This window comes from Ptychodera flava, chromosome 6 (assembly GCF_041260155.1).
Source record: "Ptychodera flava strain L36383 chromosome 6, AS_Pfla_20210202, whole genome shotgun sequence".
Lineage (NCBI taxonomy): Eukaryota > Metazoa > Hemichordata > Enteropneusta > Ptychoderidae > Ptychodera > Ptychodera flava.
Genome location: NC_091933.1, coordinates 23,455,236 through 23,474,159, shown reverse-complemented (window position 1 = coordinate 23,474,159; position 18,924 = coordinate 23,455,236). Strand labels below are relative to the sequence as shown.

General features: G+C 39.3%; 2 protein-coding genes across 3 annotated transcripts in view; one reads left to right on the top strand and one right to left on the bottom strand.

Moving 5' to 3' along the window:
- Positions 1-18,924, bottom strand: part of LOC139135211 (transmembrane protein 209-like) — a gene marked incomplete at its 5' end in the record, with an annotated part of 44,583 nt that overhangs the window by 5,013 nt on the left and 20,646 nt on the right.
- LOC139135210 (uncharacterized) lies at positions 3,217-18,019 on the top strand. Of its 2 annotated transcripts, XM_070702485.1 has the most exons (14): positions 3,217-3,373; positions 5,935-6,096; positions 7,102-7,153; positions 7,671-7,706; positions 9,248-9,485; positions 9,901-10,002; positions 10,329-10,514; positions 11,013-11,219; positions 12,207-12,357; positions 12,701-12,884; positions 13,314-14,070; positions 15,599-15,798; positions 16,423-16,580; positions 16,976-18,019. In XM_070702485.1, exons 1-14 carry the CDS (start codon positions 3,283-3,285, stop codon positions 17,173-17,175), a joined length of 2,724 nt encoding a protein of 907 aa, XP_070558586.1. In that variant the 5' UTR covers positions 3,217-3,282; the 3' UTR covers positions 17,176-18,019. The 2 variants fall into 2 exon arrangements, with proteins under 2 accessions (XP_070558586.1, XP_070558587.1); XM_070702486.1 differs by lacking the exon at positions 7,671-7,706.

Genomic DNA, 18,924 nt, shown 5'->3' with positions numbered 1-18,924 from the left:
GGTCCGAGAGTTTGGTTTTTGGACGGGTTGCTTAGACCAAGTGATTTCTTCGGCCCTCTTCCCCAGTATCCTGAATTCGGTCTGTAGTTTGGTCCTGGTGTCCTAAAGCCTGTGCATTTTACGTAAAAATATCGGCCCCTATTTTAGGAATTTGTAGTCGTGCTTTGAAAAAATATACATTTGCCAAGTGGAAAACTGCAGGACTAGAGTGTATAGGTTCACAAATAAATGATGTTTTGTATGCGTTTGTAACGAAACACGTCAAGATTTCTTCTAATTTCTCAACACATCTTTTTCTGCCACCAACACATTACAATCATGTTTGATTCAAACCGGGAGAGCGACCAGTACCAACTATCGTGAAAACTGTCCAAAGACTGCAACTCCTGTGAAATTTATGGAATCTATAGGTAAGATGTTCCTGACTGGTTTCGTCAAGGTTCTCGTTCGACTTATAGTAATATTAACTCGTGTATGAACCCTCAGTCAGTCACGTGACTTACCGTGTGTATCAACAGGTTGCACCAATCTACCAGGGTGACCTGCGTTGACCCCATCGAGATGTCGTGATGCCACACTGATCTCGGGAGCGTGTTTTCCCGTGTTCCTGTACTCATCGACGTAGTAGGCAGGTCCAAGACTGCAAGTCAAGTGACGCTCCGCTGCATGCAGACGACAAAATAATTGCTAAGGCCGTCAAACGTGTTGCTGTTATTACTCCAAGGTTATGGGGACATGTGCACGGGTGACCAATGAACAAGAGAAGAGGTTTATACCGTTGAGTAAATTTTGAAGAAATGATGTTTCGTTTCCACACGATTTCTATATTTAAGTAATACATCTTAATTTGAAACGTTTGTATTTGTGGTGACGTTACTAACGTGTTTGTGCAATATTAATGTACGGATACATAAATGGATGAACCGACGGATGATGAGAATCTAAAATCAAATTCATTGTGGAAACCAACGGAACACAAGAATGCCCCCACACCAGTATCTAGGTTTCCAAGTCTCGAAATGACTTGTTAAATTCACTTACCATCGACATCATAAATGCACATCTTTCCTTTGTTCTTCAACGACAGTTTCTTGTCCTTCCATATCATGTCTTGACTTGTGTCATAATCTGAGGCCCCAGGGAATCTTCCGTCTTTCAAGAGATAGTATTTAAGATACAATGGATTCAAAGTACCGTAGAATTTACATACCAAGAAATGCGCATGTACTCGATGAAATATTTTGACGCGCTTAAAATATCAAAGCACGAACTTGCTGTATTATACTATTAAGGGACCGCCGCAGGGTGTATAGCAAGCTAACAAGTTAGATTTCTAACATGGGTTTCAATGTTATGTCTCCATTACATAGAACTGAAGGAAAATATTTCTACAAGATAGAATATCGTTGACAGAAATACAAACTGGTGACGCATCCACATACCTCTTCTTGATTTCGGCCTGCTGACTATGGAGTACTGAGGTTGGGACGGGCTGGTGATCTTTGTCTTCGGTGTGTAGTCAGAGGGGCCGGGTAAGGGTATAGCTGTTCAAGAACAAAGTTGATGGGAAGAAGACATCACAAAGTGTGCCGTACTCAGAATCTAAACATATTTGTTTTAAAATTGTAGCACCATTTGTGGCACAGTCGTGAAACCTATGACTGCGAGCGGTTATAACGCAAAGGCAAAATAACTGATACAGAACTGCTACAGAAGTATAATGAATCTTCTGTGAAAATCTATTCAGAAAACGTCCATTTGTAATATGTAAAAAAGGGAATCGCCCGGTTTTCAAAAGCAAAAACATTTTGCAAGATTGCTGTTTACCCTGCTGTGTAAGAGGCTTTCCTCCGGATGGTACGATGTATTCACCCATTGGTGTCCGCATGCTTGTCATATCTGCCGATGAAATAAATCAACAATTCATGTTATTTTCATGTTTGTAGTCGTGTCTCGGGAATGCACACAATAACTATTTTGATTTTACGATGCACGTAAATGAAACTATATTTATATTTTTATTCAAGTTCAACGCTTTCGCCTGATAGGCCTAAAGAATGATAGAAAAAAACCTTGTAGTACTCACTTTTTCTTCTCTCTTTTCTGTTTCCACAGCATTCTTTTGTGCTCTCGTCGACTTCTGGTTTTAAAACATCTTCTGTAATATTATCCATATTTTAAAGTTTCCAAGTATTTTGAGTAGCCAGACTCCCACAATATGATGCAAATTTCACAGTTTGTTGTTTTTTGGAGCATGTGTTGCTTGACGTTCGAATCGCTGTATCAGTGACAAGTTGCCATGGAATCGAACGTCGCACGGCGGCGATCCAGAAGTTCCATGTCAAAGCTTGTCATCAATGAATCTACGTTATGCGCGTCAAGATAGAGTTCTGCTGTGTGTCTTCGAGTTTCAATGTTCGCCGGCCGGGCACTGGCTTTGGGTGGCCAAATGGGGAAGACAGTTGCTTTTACCATTTGCAATATAGAAACACTCTGTTCATCGACAAGAATTTTCTTTCTCTTGATTAAATCTCACGTTTGTAGTACGCTCTTCACATGTTCAACTTCACACATTTCTCCCACTGTAAACAATGTAATGTCTTCGGCACAATTAAAGAAAGAAAGAAAGACTGAAAAAATTGAGAAATGCAACTCCTATTTCACAAGTCATTGTCATCAGTGTAGCAATTGTCTACTTCACATATGAGCTCTGGACCGAAATTTCAGTTCTTCATACTCCTACATGACAAACATTGGACATTTCATTACAGATGTAGGCTTATGACGAGCATTTTGATATTCTTTCCACTTATCAGGTCACGTCAAAATAAAAAAAAAAATCAATGAAAACGGCCCCTCTATCACTTAACGAATAATAAAACACAAGGAACATTTCGATGAAACAATGCTCATCCTCGCTTGCCAAGGTATCTTGTCCGGGCAGCTGGATGCTCCCTGAAATCAGACCCTTACGAGCGGACCGTGACGATGTCATGGATAAGTGACGCGCTGTGCATGGTATCAGTAACTGTGCAGTTTTTTTAATCTTTCAAAGGGTAAACGCTAAATACAAAATGGGGTACACCGTTGAAATTTTGGTTTGCGATATGGCAGAAAAATCTGAAATGGTATTTTGCTCGTCGAGCAAGTTTCGAAAGTTTACGACACCGCAAAGGACGACGGGGCCAGACTGTCACGTGATGAGACATAAATGTCAAGATGGCGCATCGCGTACACGATTGAGTCGACTCCGCTACACTTCACTCATAGCAAAATTAAGATATGACGTCTACCGCCGAAGACGAGTATCCACGCCTGCTAGACTTAAGAAGCAAGAAGACTTACCACATATCAAAAAGGACGCTCAAAATTGGTACGAATATTTTATTTTTCTGCAATATATTTAGGCTTATCGCGTGTATTGAGCACAAACAATGAAAATATGTACACAGTACAGTTAACACGGGGCCTGGCTTCTAATCGTTGACGTTGTTTACTACACTGACTCACTGAATACTGCTTTAGTCGGACTGCTGTAGTCTTCCATCGATATCGACACACCACTGAGAGGTACTGTCATTTAGCTCAGTGTTGTCGCGCGTTATCGAAATCTCTGAAAATACGTGAATGACAGAACTACAGTATAGTGAACATCAAAGACTCAGTCAGTGTACATGAGGAAAATATAATGCTGGCAACATATATCAATACATGTAGACTTCCGTTATGTGTAGCGTGTAATTTTATTGCTTTCAGTTGCGTATGGGGAAATTTTTATTTGCTCGTTCTTTTTATGTTGTTGTATATCCAAAGCTACCATTTGCCAATCTGATCATTGACTACGGAAGATCGCATAGACCGAGAAGCAGGGCCCGTACTCAGAGCTTCGCTTCTCGCTAGCAGTAGCACCGCTGTAAAGAATTAAATAATGTGGTTGTTCATTCTAAGACAGAAGAAGTATGCTTTGATAACAATTAAAAAACCTATACTATTGACTCACAAAATATGTAGTTTACTTTAACTATTGATGTTTTTCCATGTTTTCATTTTTTCCTCGTGGTATTACCATTAGCATGGATGTAAAAAGTAGACATCCATGCATTAGTAATAGCCAATACAGGTTATCCTCTAATTTACGCAGGGCAATTAGAGTGACACCTGACCTAAGGAAAACAAAGAATAGTCATATGACAGTTACACAGTCTCCACGAAGCCTTCATGACTCGTTGAGCAACACGCCCATTGTGTGGGTTGCACTGTCATAAAATGTAACCTGTTATTACCTCAGGCTGTGCTTGCATTGTCCACAATAGGGGGAACTGAGGGTTTCACCTGGGCACACCTGAGTGAGTCATCGGAATCAGTGGCAGATTTCACTTGTGATTTCAGGAAGACTTGTGAGCAGTGTCTTCACCATTACCTATAAATAACACTGCTTCCAGGAATCTCAAAGGGCCATACTCAGAGCTGTGAATGCTTAGATAGTTGGTATGTGTAGGTGATAGTTGGTGTGTGTAGGTGTTTAAGCAGTAAATATTGAGCTCAGCTTCATGAGGAAATATAAATTTTGTGCTTTCTGTCCAGTAAAATACCACTTCCACATACCATGCGTAGTTGTATTTTTGCTGTTTACACCATGGTATTTGATAAGTCTTGTCATGGAGAAGCCTACTCGTAATAAAAGTGACTGTATTAATCTTTGGTAATACATAATAGAGTCAAAGGTCAACAATGTCCTTGTGCGTTGTTGAGAATCTAAATGACGGTGGAATTGTTTTTGGCTTTGTTTCAAGTATCTTTAATATTTTTTCATGTTTGCCTTGAGCTTGTCTGCTGTAAACTGATATGCCTCCGTGCTTTCTCTGTGGGCCAACACTGTCATGTTTTACCTTGATACAATACCTGGGACATGGTAGCACAACTGCTTCCTGTATTCATATGATAAAGCTTTGACAAAGCGTCTTTGATTCCACAAATGTGTTGTTATTATTGCAATGTACAGTTACTCCTGAACAACAGAGATCACAGTAAAAAAAGACAAACATTATTATTTTACTTTAATCAGATTTATGGTATTGAATCTGATATAACTGTATGTTGATATGCACTTTGATGTTGTCAAGAAGATGAAAAGAATTTTACTTTTGCTGTTAGTGTAACACACTGTATCTCAGTTTCAGCACTGATCCATATCCTGCTAACCTGCCTCTTCCCAATCTGCAAAGTCAGTAAAAAGTGGTATTGAGCCAAATCTATATGTGTTCCATCAGCTGCTGTTATTTTACAAACATGTTTACAGTATGTCCATCTCTTGAGGCCTTCAAATGTTCAAGATTTACCAAGTGTCTTGTGATGTTCAAGGGTCTTGAATGACAGTGCAAGGCTTTGTTTGCACAATACATTGTCTCTGAAGGTGTTCTTCATCAATGTTCAATACCATCCTTGATCAAAAAACTCATGGCACCCCATTTAATTATCATTTACGTTTTACCTGGGTCATCAATTCTCACTGGTTGACGTCACCCAATACCTGCATGCTTGTTGCATTTTTTATGATCAACATTCTAATAATTATCTTTTATAAAAGCCAGTGTTTTTTCAACTACTAATACATTGAACTGTTTTTTCATGACAAATGTGACCTGGTGATCCACTTTAATACTTTCAATGTAATCACTAATTGAGAAAAGATCCTATCTTTGTATTGTTGTTATACAATAAGCACCATTAATGTAACACTCACCTACTCATGTCATAGTGCCAATAATGGGTTTTCTCAACAGGTACAGAGATTCTCTACATCTGTGATAGTCTTCATACAGTTCTGTATAGCATTTCATGAGGTTAATTTGCTTTTGTATTTTGACCCATGCTAGATTTAATTTTGTAATTTTTTTTGATTTATTAACTTCTGTGTAATGCTTGGATCTTCAGGCTGGGGAGATTATGATTTAGTTTTACCAGATGAAGACTGTAAAGGACTGTGTTGTGAGATTGTCAGCAAGGAGAATGAGGTCATTCTATTTCCCTTTTCCATCATGACTCCGTGCCTGGTGAATGATACAGAAGTGGACGAACAGACAACATTAAGTCATGGTGTGTGTGCAAATACTATGCGTTAAATATTTTCCTCTCATTACTGCATAGATTCCACCTGGCTTGCTTATCACAGAATGCATTTAAATAATCAATTTCAAGTTTTCAAAGTGGGACATTGTCAACTTTGTTATTGTGAAGTTGAAAGTCTGCCCTCCAATTATCGTTGCAGCTGTGAACTTCTCACACACAGTAAATCGATAATGCCATTACAGTAAAATGTGCCAATAAATCACCTGAAATGATTGAAGTTCATAATAAATAATTGTTTATTATAAATGTATTCGCATCACATTTGTTTAAGATTTATCTTAGTTGTTTGTAACTTTGCAAAACATATTTTAGTCAAGCATTGAAAGTGTGGGGTACCAGTCAACTCGCACTTTTTCCAACCCGCCCAGAACCAACTCGCACATTCCAACTTGCCAGATGCCAACTCGCCCGATACTATTTTGCAATTTATGAGTACCTGGTACTTATAAAACGTTTTATTTCTAACAACAAATATTTCTAACATTGAGAACCACAGGTGCGGCTTGAAATATGTGCCAACACGGAAAACTTTTTATTTGCGAATTTCACGTTTTGCAAATCTCTTGAAAAAAATAAATTTCGTTCGGCTTCTTTACGTATAGGGATAGTTACTGCAGTTATACTGGCTCACGTCTATAGGAACAGCAGGACCGTCTTTCACGAGTTACTGGCCGGGCATGATATGAAAATAGCTGGCCTCGGGCCATCGGGTTAGCGTACATGGAATCTACAACTACACCCCATCTCAAAACAACGGGCAAGTTGGCATCGGGCGAGTTGGCGTCGGGCGAGTTGGTATCGGGCGAGTTGGGATCGGGCGACTTGGTATCGGGCGAGTTGGAATCGGGCGAGTTGGTTCTGGGCGGGTTGGAAAAAGTGCGAGTTGACTGTAATTCAAAGTGTGCCCTGTTTAAACCTACTGTGTATAGAGGTTCTCTTACTCATGTTCCCATCTTCAAAATATATTTTCAGGATGTACAATAAAGCTGGGAAAATCAAGTCTGTATAGATATGAACAGAGCAGGTGAGTACAAAATGTTTAAATTTTACGTTTTCATGAATTTTTTGGTTGATGTGAAGTGTAACAATTGAGAGGCCTTCTTGTAATGTTTAATTACATAACACATGTATGACTGTAGTTCTGATAATCTTACAAAATGAACAGAAAATTATATTATTGATCTGATGGTATCAGTTTGTTTGTGAGTAGGTTAGTTTATATTGTGAATATTAAATGAATTAAAGTGTAAGATCAAAACGTGACAGTATACCAATAAAATTTGGTGGTTTAATAGGTTTGACAGGCAGATGTGATGATCACTGCATAGACATATCTCAATGTTTTGGACTTCTTGTTACTGTATGTTGAACTTCTATCACTTTCACAGAAATCAGTGGCTGATTTACTGAAATCTTTTTGAAAGGAGTGACTCATTAAATTTCCATTTAATCCTTGCAATTTTCATGAACTGCAACAGGAGTACACCGTAACATTTGAATTCTGCGTTTAATTTGACACGTGTGCTTTGCTCCCCCTCCAGCTGCTTACCGCCACCGATCAGTCTTGTACATGTAATGTACGTATTCATATCAGATTCATTTTCTTGTACGCTATCATTTCATCATTGATACCTAGTGTCCTTACAATGTAGTTAGATTCAATAGTTCTGTTGGTCTTTCCATGTCTTTTTTATTTTTTTTGTTCATCGTTTAAGGAGTATTTTCATTAAACTGCAACTCACAGCTCCATCAGCTTTAAAACTTCATGGTTTTTCCATCACTTTTGTTTAATTTGTAAAACACAGTTTCTTGTACTTTTTCCCAATGTCATATCAGAAATTCAAGTGTCCATCATGTCAACACTGCCTGTATGTGTGTGATGCCCAATGTTATTGTTTGCAGCTGAATTGAAGTCCAGACTAGAATTCATTTGTCAACAATAACATCATATATTGGACACACAATCTATTATCTTTGCAAGGGTAATATTTTGTTGCTGAAATATACAGGGCAGAGAAGAAGATGACAGCTGACATGTTCTTCTAAACCAAAAACAATGAGAGCAGTATCAAATGTAACAGCTATCCTTTCTGACTATAGCTGTCCCAGACTTACAGGGTTCATTGAATGATTCATGTCAACAGCAAATTAATGCTACAGCACAGTCCACCTTGCATTTGTGTGTTGGTGATATAAGTATTTCACACTTGCACGTAAACATGATATTTATTTTCCATAATTCTCCATGCATTCTTTCGCTTTCACTATTTTTTGCCACTTTTGTATGCTACTTATATTTTTTTTATTTTTGTTTCTCTCAATTTTACTAATATGCTTGCCATTCTTTCTCATGAGAAATAAAACTTTCAAATGGTTGTAAATATGAACTGTCTAACATCTCTAAGTTGAACATTTCCTATCAACAACATATGTGCATGTGGCAATTTAGTCCAGCTAACATTTTTGCAGTGGTAATATTAAAGTATTTAATAATTATACTTGAAAATAGGTAAGAAATAGAGAGGTAATAAAAATGAGAAAAAGGAGTCTTTGATGTTTTCACAGGTTTGGGTGAAAGGTCATTTGCAAAACAATAACCAGCTGGCAGGCATGGTGAGACTTAACCCAAATTTAGATTGGAAAAATGTTCACAGGTTGTTTTTGGACTTGTCTAAGAAAATTTCCCCACATAAGCCAAGGCATCAGGGAGGAATTTATACTCTTGATTTATTATCCCCATTGAAGTAGCTCTAACATGATTGGTGATCATTAGTTATGGTACTGTTCTGTGTCAGTGTAGAACATCACTGCAATGGGAAAAAGTGTTACACATGTAGGTTTCCCTGTGTGTAAATGTTTGTTTATAAGTAACTGATTGATGTAGTACTGGTAATTTGCCTTTGTAAGTCATTTTGAAGCATTTTTTTAGACTGTACTTTGGCATAGCACATGGAAGTCATTTGTTTCAATCATCTCTCCCCCGCTGAATCAGCACTCACCCCCACATAACCAGTACCAGATAGTGTTTTGCACTGTTAAATGTCATTTTTCACACTGTAAAACCTACAGTGATTAGAGGAATGAAGTTTGTGTGTTATGGTACTCCATGCATTTACAGCTGCAGAAGCAACAGAGGGAGTGTATCGGATCAGGGAGATCTGGGGGTGGACGGACCTCCACCAAAACCCAAGAGAATATACAACAACAAACCACAGCTACCAGAGAATGCAGTGGGTGGTGCCAGGCAAGGCGATCCTCACAGAGCAAGTTACAGTGAGCTGTCAGATGAATGGTGTGTGGTGGTACAGCCGAACATTGATACAGAGTTGATACAGCAACTACAGACGCCTGAACAGGTGAGTCAAAAACAAACATTGGTATTCTAAAAATTTTGTGGGACTTATTGCAAAAGTAACTGCCCTGTTCCTATCGTAGTTTTGTGCTTCTGTTGTATTATTTTAGGTGCATTTTCAATATTGAGTTGATTTTATTTCAAATGGCCCTTTGCCCGTGTTTGTAGAAAATCTAACTCATCTACAAAAGGTAAGTTGTCAAATTTTTGCAGGTGCTTTTGTATGCTATCACGTTATGATTAATACACTGACGCCAAGTGTACCCTTAATTTTGCAGAAAACTATATGAAAGTGGGAAAGGGCAAGAAAATCACTCTGCATGCTAGGACTGTTTCACTATCATTTATTTGCAACAATTGCAGTGAAATTGACAGTTGTCAGTTTTTTATGGACAATTTTTCTGATTTTTGCCTTCTAGATTGCACATTTAGCATCGTCCTACATGAGCAGACAGCTGTTGATGTTGACGGATATGGACATATCGCCTCAGATTGTGGACAAAGTCTTCAAAGCTCTACGGGTATGCAGTCCAACCACCATTCAAGAGTTGTCTTCTCTGTGCAAACCATACGGGCCAAAAAATCTGCTTAAATGCGAACAGTGAATCACCAAATGGCCTTGTATTTGAGAGAATTCATGAAAAGTGGTGGTTAATTACGCAGTGATGTATGTTAGCAATCTGCAAAGTGTCGCATGATGTATTCTATTATTTGTCCCCTTGTGGTCCTGTTGAATGTAAATCTGATGCTGCCCTCCATGCACTTAATTTATGAGTCAGTCTGAATGTTAATCTGGTGCCGGTTATCATACACCTTACACCTGTGTTGTCATTAATGTTTTTCATAGGAGGTTGTCGATACCAATGAAACACTGATCTTGGACTTCCTGAGGCAGTTCTGTGAGAAGAACAACACTTTGAAGGAAAAAGATTTTAATCAAGAAGATGATGCAGGTGGAGAGAGTCCATCACCAGAACTGCCATGTCACGGACCTCTCATCAAACTGCTTTTGGATCTCCTGAGATTTTCACTGGTAAGCATTCTGTACGCCTTGGTACATTTTACCAATGCGATTTAACAGCAGGGTACATCATATGCAAAAGCCATAGTGAAGTTTCAAGCCTCTTAGGCTGTGCTTCCATGGTGTTTTTTTAGAGGTGTCCTATGCCTTCAAAAGGATGAGTGACACGCAAGTTACAACAACAATAAAGGGAATATGCTGTAGATGATTCCATTTGTTTATTTGCTGTGTTCATACAATGAACCAACAAACATATAGTGAAGCTGCATTACAAAATAATGGTATAATTACTTCGATAATTTGCAAGATAACATTGCATATTCTCTGTGCTTTTGAATCACAAAATATAGTTATCCAATCAAATGCATACATAGTGGGCTCCTGAAGATCACAATATCCTGTGGGAAAAACGATTCTTGTTCTGTCAATTTGCATGCACAGTCAGATCTGGTACATCACATCATACTGTTGACCATACCCATCTCATGTGTTCTGTCTATCTGTATCTAGGATCCTGTAGATCACAACATCCTATGGATAAGCCTGTTGGCCAAACTCAGTGTACTGGAGGACAACCAGATGATCTTACTGAGAAACAAAGCAGGGGCTGTGTTGCTAGGTACCATGGCAGCACACCTACAAAGCCATGAAATACAGGAATACGCCTGTATTGTACTAGCCCAGCTTGCCAAGTATAAACCAACTCCAAAGGAAAAGGTATGTATTGCAAACGTCTTTACACTTTTGACAGTGAGCATAGAATGCAGTAGCAAAATGGTCTCCGCTGATGATTGAATTCCTGTGAAAGTCTGTAGATGCAAATATGTGTGTTCAGGATATGCACACCGACACTTCATGAGTCTTCTCCATTTAGTACCTTGTGAATTCAACTCTTTCGTAGGAAAGTTTTCATAAACTTTGATAAATTTCTCTTGTTTTTGGAACTTTTTATAAAGCATCAACATTCTCTAGTATAACAGTTGGTCCGCTTGGAGATATTTCTTGGGATGACTTTGTAGTTAACGGACATCCTGTCTTAGAAAGTTACTAACCTATTACAACCTCATATGTTTCGGTATACCCTTCAAACAATGGCCATAGGTTTCAAGTGACAGCAGATAACAAAACTTTTCCTGCCTAGCCTGTTCACCCCGATTCCCGGTAAACTGGTCCACAGTAGCCATTAATAACAATGGGTTTCAGCGGAAGCATGGTGGTGAAAGGGTTAATTAAGGTTACAAAGATGAAAAATAAAGTAGCTAGTACAGGCAGCTAGCAGAGTGGTAGAGTTAATGATGGTTCTTGACATTGTTCAACACAAAGGTGGTTCAGACCAGTTACAGTGGATTTCATACAAGCTACACAACTCATTGTGTTACACAAGCTCTTTGTATGTATAAATGATATACTTGGTTATCCCAAACGAGGTGCTGTCACACAGTTGTTTAGCCTGTGTGAAATTGTCTGTAGTAGTGTACTGGTACCAGTTATTCTGTGAAAAAAACCTGTTACAATGGATCAATCAATCAACAAAAAACACCATTAATTGAAGGTACTGTCAATTGTCAATCATTCTCTCAGCTTTACATTTGCTTATGAATGATCCTCATATCTTATCGAGGTTAACTGGTGTGTGCATTTGGTATGTTCATCTTGACAGTACATCCAAAATGTAAGTTTTGCATGTGATGCGTTTCATACTAGGGTGCAGTCCGTCAGTGTGCAATAGAGCTGGTTGTCAATGCCATGGAGAGACACTTGGACAGGCCCAACGTACTGAGACCGGCATGTCGTCTCCTTGCTAATGTTGTACACACAACTTCAGAAGTCACTGCCATGACAAGAGAACATGAAGGTAATAATCTCAACTTACCTTTTTTCTCTAATCTGTGGCACCGTTCACTAGATTTTACCTGAGATAAAATCATTACCCATTGGATATATTTCGTGAGTGTTCCTGTTGATAAATATTGAAACGCTGAGTGTAATGACTTTTTCATTTCCAAGTGTAGCAAGGTATAATGCCAATATCATTATTGCACTGCAATTGTATATTTTATCAAGCTTGTGAAATTTGATTGGTCTATGGTTTTGTATTATGCCAAGAGTTTGAATGCATATTATTGAGATTTAGTGCATGTAGACAGTAAAAGAGTAATGTTTTCCTCAAAGTGCTTTGAATAATATTGCTTTCGTAGGTTTTAATGTCCAGGAGTTTGATAAGATGGTGGTTGCGTCGCTCGAGATGATTGATTACATCCGGGATTCAGCCCTGCCAGTCTTGGAATCGGCGATGCGGGAATACCCAAAAGATTTCAGTATCAATTTTGATGGAAAACAGGTCAAAGAGTACTTCCAGTCTCCTTCAAAATTTAAACAGAAGTAAGGTTCCATTGTTACAATTTACGTATCCCTGCTTCTGCGACATTTCGTTGCAATAAATAAAATATATAATTTTACAGATTGTTAAACTCATATGAGTGTTAAATTTCATCGTGAACCTGAGGCATTTAGTAATGATCCCTACAATGGGAGTATAGCCACAGATAATCATGTTATATCTGTTTCGTTAAATTTTATACACATCAGGAAACTCGGACTGCAGTAGCACCAGTGATAGCCCCATCCAGCCACTAGTATATGAATGACCTTTGATTTGTTAGTTATTTGATGTAAGTCAGAAATGAAGTCCATTGCAGTGACTTTATGCCATTCTAAACCATAGACCTTAGAAAAAGACCCCAGGCTCCATGACTAAAGTGATACTGGAGAATGCAGGGAATAGATGTTGTATGTGGCAATTTTTTTCAGGAAAGAGATGGAAAGAGACAAAGCCCAGAAAGATGCAATGAAGAATATCGCCATGGAAGCGAAGAAAGTGAAAAGGAAGTCGGATAAGAAAAAGAAAGGATCTCAACTCCCAGAGGCTGGTAAACCAGAGTCAGGTCAGGTTTATATACATTCCTTGAGGAATGAGGACAAGGGATCTAACGGTGGGCTTTCGCCAAGTGAAATCCAGAATGGCAGTGAGTTGAATGCTGCTAACAATGGCACAGCTGTGCAGGGGTCAGTGGCATCCGTGCTTGATTCACCAGACAGGGAGGATGTGTATACTTCTGAGAGTACGGAAGATGATGACCATGGTCAGTTTGATGAGGGGGACAGTGGTGCCGACTCCACTGATGGCAGACAGTGGCACAGAGTCAACAGACGTCAGCCAAGGGGACGGTCAGCAAGGGGAGAGCAGGCCTCCTCTCCAGAACCTAAGAAGGAACGGAAGAGGTGGGGAGTTGTCAATGAGCCTGTCATCCCGGCTGAGCTCGTGGGAATGGATAATACCATACACAGCAGGAGAAATATGGCAAAGAAAGATGTGAAGAGCCATGGCCAGGCAAGCGTCACCCCTGCTGCCTCTGCTAGCCCTGCAACTACCACCAGCACTTCAGATGCCACTGATGCTGCAGTTGTACCTACTGCTACACCAACCACTACTGCTGCAACCGCCGCCACCACCACCACCACTGTCCAACAGAAGCAACGTCCAAGGCCAAAGGTCAACCATTCTGAGGTAACGAAAGTGAATTTGTCATACATTGGTTTGTGTTGAACTGTTGGCAATATGGGAACTAGGCAGACTGTCGAAACTGAGGAGTTGCCAGCACTGTCAGGTGTAACTATCATCTAGTGGTAATAGGAGTGAACAAAAATAAAAAAAACACTGTGAAGGTTGAAACAATGTCTGAAAGGAGGTCAGATGCAGTCAAAACAAAACTACCAGATCCACACAAATAATACTTGCAAATGATGCTTGCCAGACAATTAGCGGGATGTGTGTTGATGCTTGGTCTTATTTTGACTACATGTGACCTCTTTCTTAGCAATTTTTCAACTTTCGTGGAGTTGATTCCTTTGTAATTGACTGATACAAGTATTGCTGCCTAGACGATAGTTACACCTGACAGTGTAAGCAACTCCTCAATTTAGACAGTATGTCTAGTTCCTGTATTGCCAACGGTTCGATGCAAACCACTGTAATTGTGTTCAGAAAATTTCAAGTTTGTGCTCTTAACAAAATAATCTGTTGAAGTGAACTTTGAACTTTCTGTTTCATCACACGAATCTCACACATATAACCATAGAGCTTTAAATGTCAACAAAAATGAAACGACTACATAACAGGGGTTTCCATTAAAATTTCTAGAACAATCATAAGGAACAAAGACAGATATACAGTAGGAGGGGTTCTGTTTTTTTTCAGTGTTTTTAAAGGATAAGCAAAGACGTACAGATGCCCATACTGTTTGTTTACTTGTCATGATTCCAAAATATGGCTGGCAGGAGTGAAGTGGGCTTTTACAGTCATGGCAGATTCAATATCAACTGTCTAGCATGCCAACTGAGTCTTGAAATTGAATGCAATCAATAGTAACTCATTTAATCAAGTTACTTTGTCACAATTGTGCGCAGTAAATTTTAAGGTTCCTCTCTTACCAGCATAATCTGTTGAAGAGATCTTTTGATTTTCAGTGTAAATTGTGATTGAAGTGTGCCAGCACACATTACTCCTTGTAGAGGTTATAACATGCCAGCAAACTTAACAGTTTGCCTTAACGCTCAATGACAGTGCTTCCAAACAGAAAAACACCAAGGACTCTTGAAGGATAATTCAAGAATAGATTTTTTGTCACATTTACACGTGTAATTTAAAGTATTGCTGACTTTTGAACAAACATCAACAAATCATCACACAATTTATTTTGTATATATGGCATTCTTGCTCAAAATTCTTTTTTGGAAAATGTGTCCTCCAGGCACACCCATTAGAATTGCATGGACCATGGTTGCTTGTGTTTTATGGTGTCCCAGCAAATTTCTGAAATAGCCAAGATTTGGTTCCTTAATCAGTTCATGAACAAAAAAGCATTTACTGTTGCAATTTATTGATGGGTGCTGACTGTTATATAGTAAGTAACTACCAAATTCCTCATCAAATACTTCGAGCTGGCACAGTCGCAAGGTCATGAATCTATTCTGTCTCAAATTCATATTTTGGAGCCAAATTAATGTTAAAATTCATCTATTGCTACCATTTCCAGATCATCAACTTCCTTGGAACTCTATGGATAACAGGTAATCAGATCCAAGCTGTTGAATCACTGACAAAGGCAACGGAAGAAATCTTAGCACCACCTGTAAAGGAACAGAAGAAGAGAGATTCGTCTTCACCTGACAACTGGCTCATCCAAACAGATCCTACTGTCTGTGCTGATGCACTCAGTGTATTCTGCTCACACAAGTAAGTTTTCCTTCGTAGTCTTGAAACTTAAAGCTCATACGTACTGCTTGAGGGCGCTGCATTAGGTTGGTAGGAATACAGTAAAAGCGAATGGAAATTAGCGAGTAGAAGCATTGCAAACTTACAAAAAACAAATAAGTTACTCAGGTTAAGGTAATTTGTGCATCAAAATGAAAGACTTAAACTTTTACTCAAATTTTCCTCAAATAAACTTTAACTTTTCACTTTCATTTCAAAGTCAAATTTCGGTGCTAGAGAAACAAATTACATGTACCTTATGTTTACTGGCACTAGAAATTCAAATGGCCGCCATCCCTGTTTTATCTAAAAAATTCCCAATTTTTACAAAACTAAGCTTACAAAAAATTTATTTATTCCAGAAGCTTCAAAATCAATCCCAACAATTGGGGGGGGGGGGGGGGGGGGGGTGGGCCCAAAGAACATGGTAACAGTTTGAGAGTTCAAATATCTGTCCCCAAGGCATTTCTACCATAAAATTATGACAATTGTAATATGTTTAATTTGATTGTATTACACCAGTAGAATGTATTTTTACTGTTATCCCGAAGTTTAATGTTGAGGGTTGACGTGAGTATCTATAAATCTTTTTTTTCAATTTTGCAGATCCAAATGGACCCTTGTAGCTGCAGCCAAAGTGATGCCATTGACAGAGATGCTCTTTGCCAAGAAGATCTTAATGAGACCGGCTGCAGAAGTTGTCTCCTTGATACTGTCCATGTATGGCCAGGATATCCTGAAGCATGCGGAAGCATTGGAACAAGGTATTTATGATGTAATAACATGGCCTGTCACATGTCCATATGATTTAAATCTTAGTGAGCAAACATAGGAAGTCTATTTCAGATCTTTGCGTTGTATACTTTGTTTGCATATTGCTTCCCAGCATGTGCCGTCAGCATACATGCAGAACCAGATTGACTTTGAACATATTATAAATTATGTGATTGCCATTGTATTTGTATTGTTAGCAGTTGTCCTTTGGCTGTGCAGAAAAAAAATTCTACCTGTGGTACTTCAGCTGCATATTCAGTAAAACCCAAAGTTGCATCAGAATTCTCTTCCAAGTAACAAATTGATTTTCACTCGTGCTCTTTTGAGGCAACATTTTTGCCCCATTGATGACCAGACAGTAAGTACTAATCTCCTTCATTTCTAGGTTGGCCAAGTCCATTCAACAAAGACAATAGAGTCCACCTTGACATCTGTTACAATGAACTGAGCAGAGTGCATGACCATGTTGATTACGCCATATCCAGAGTCAGTGACAGTGGCATTGACAGCCGGGAACTCATCAAGCGATTGCAGGCATTACAAGAAGAGCTCCTTTCTTACAACGCTCTGATATCCGTCGCTTGAAGCCCGACTCGCTCACGCTCATTTGTGTTCTCATGTGCTTGTGATGTAGTGATGTTTGAAGTGCGAGTCGTAACATACACAAGTAGAGCAGGTCCTCTTTCCAATAGCAAATTGTCATGAACAGGCAGCCACGGAAGGTGCATTTCCTTTCTTTGAAGAGACAAATTTTGATTTGAAGATGTAGTCAGCTATTAAAACTTAAAAACACCATCGGAAATCTCTGTTGTGATTCGCCAATTTACAGTCATGTGGTATATTTGTCACTTGAGCACTTATACTTACAAAGGGCAAGCTACCGGTTAAAGAGGAAAGTCCAGCGCCGTGGGCGCACAATAGGCAACGTCGTAGTGACGTCGGTTGATGGCAAACACTGGGCGGGATGGTTAAACACTTGCTTAGTCGTTGGCTTATCAGAGAAACATAAACTATCTTTTACACCAGGAACTACCGATTATCACCTCTGCCTGAATATTACGGAAGTGTGTAGGGTTCACACAATTCGAGACTACATTATAACTAGGGTAGAGTAGGCCTACTGGTCGAGGGGCTGTGGTCTGGTCGACAGCCTGAGACCTTCCTTGACTGTGATTTCTTCGCTACTAAGGTGACTGTATGCCGTACGTTGTGAGTTCGAATCCAATCAAAATTTACTGAATTCAAATCACAGTCGTTTTGCGGTTCGATAGACTAGACAGCGATGCGATGACCGCTGTGGTATGCAATAGAAATACATGTATAGGAAGTTATGAAACAGAATGGCCGCTCATGTATCGCCGAGTTCGGAGACGAATTTCCATCATACAATTTGCTCAATAAACAGCAACGGTGTATGGCTTTCAATACATCTCTGAATTTCTGCTAACCTTTTTGCGTCTGAGTAGATGTGTGCATATTCCGTTGCGATTTCAAATGGGACCCGGTTTTCAACCCCCTGGTTTCAACCCCGGCTTTCATCAACACGGAACGGATACTTTCTCACAACAGCAGCGGGTGATTTGAATGTGAAGGCGCTGTGATTGAAGCCAGTAGTTGAAATGGACAGAGTATTACGAGTTTCGGAAGGAAGATAGAAAACGAAGGTCTTGACTTAGTTCAGGAGAGAATTTCCTCGGGCACTGTATTGAGTTTAAATCTAGCCCTGAACATCTCGTGTTCGGTACAAGCGCGCAAACTAGACATATAAAAAATAAGGGGAAAGTCTAGCAAATGATAGTCTCTAAAGGACGGTAGTAGATTGTGATCGTAAGAAATCGTAAGTTAGAACCTTCTACTGTTTGTAGCTTTATGGCTTTTTTGGTTGGCAGTGATGTAGATAATAGCCGGTCACTGGTACTCGCACGGCCGGGTTACACGCAGCTGGCAACGGGAAAAAAAACTTGTGAATTTGAAAAACAAATCTTCACCCATTCGTAAGCTTATTTTCCGTGTAATTTGGCATTTCGAACAAATCAGAGGAAAGGGTGAAGAAATTTTGAGTAAAACTGATTTAAAACGTTACGACCCCCAGTTTAGAGTTTGCTATGCATGACCCGAAGTATAGTGAGCGCAGATTGCATATCCGGTTACCTCGGATAGGTAACCTCGGAAAACATCGACGACCGTTCGTAATATGCAAATGACATGTGACTGAGACGTTGTGGAAAAGTTGGCTGCATATTTGAATACTATACATACGCTGCTTGCTGTTCCGATATGTAAGCCAGAATCTTCAACAAAAGGAAACTACTAGTAATCTGTGACAATGGTCAG

What these genes read in the sequence shown, in the direction of transcription:
- LOC139135210 (XM_070702485.1), top strand. Translation starts at nt 3,283, where the DNA reads ATGACGTCTACCGCCGAAGACGAGTATCCACGCCTGCTAGACTTAAGA. An exon ending in ACAGACAACATTAAGTCATG is followed by an intron (nt 6,097 to 7,101) that starts GTGTGTGTGCAA and finishes ATATATTTTCAG; the next exon opens with GATGTACAATAAAGCTGGGA. An exon ending in CATGACAAGAGAACATGAAG is followed by an intron (nt 12,358 to 12,700) that starts GTAATAATCTCA and finishes TTGCTTTCGTAG; the next exon opens with GTTTTAATGTCCAGGAGTTT.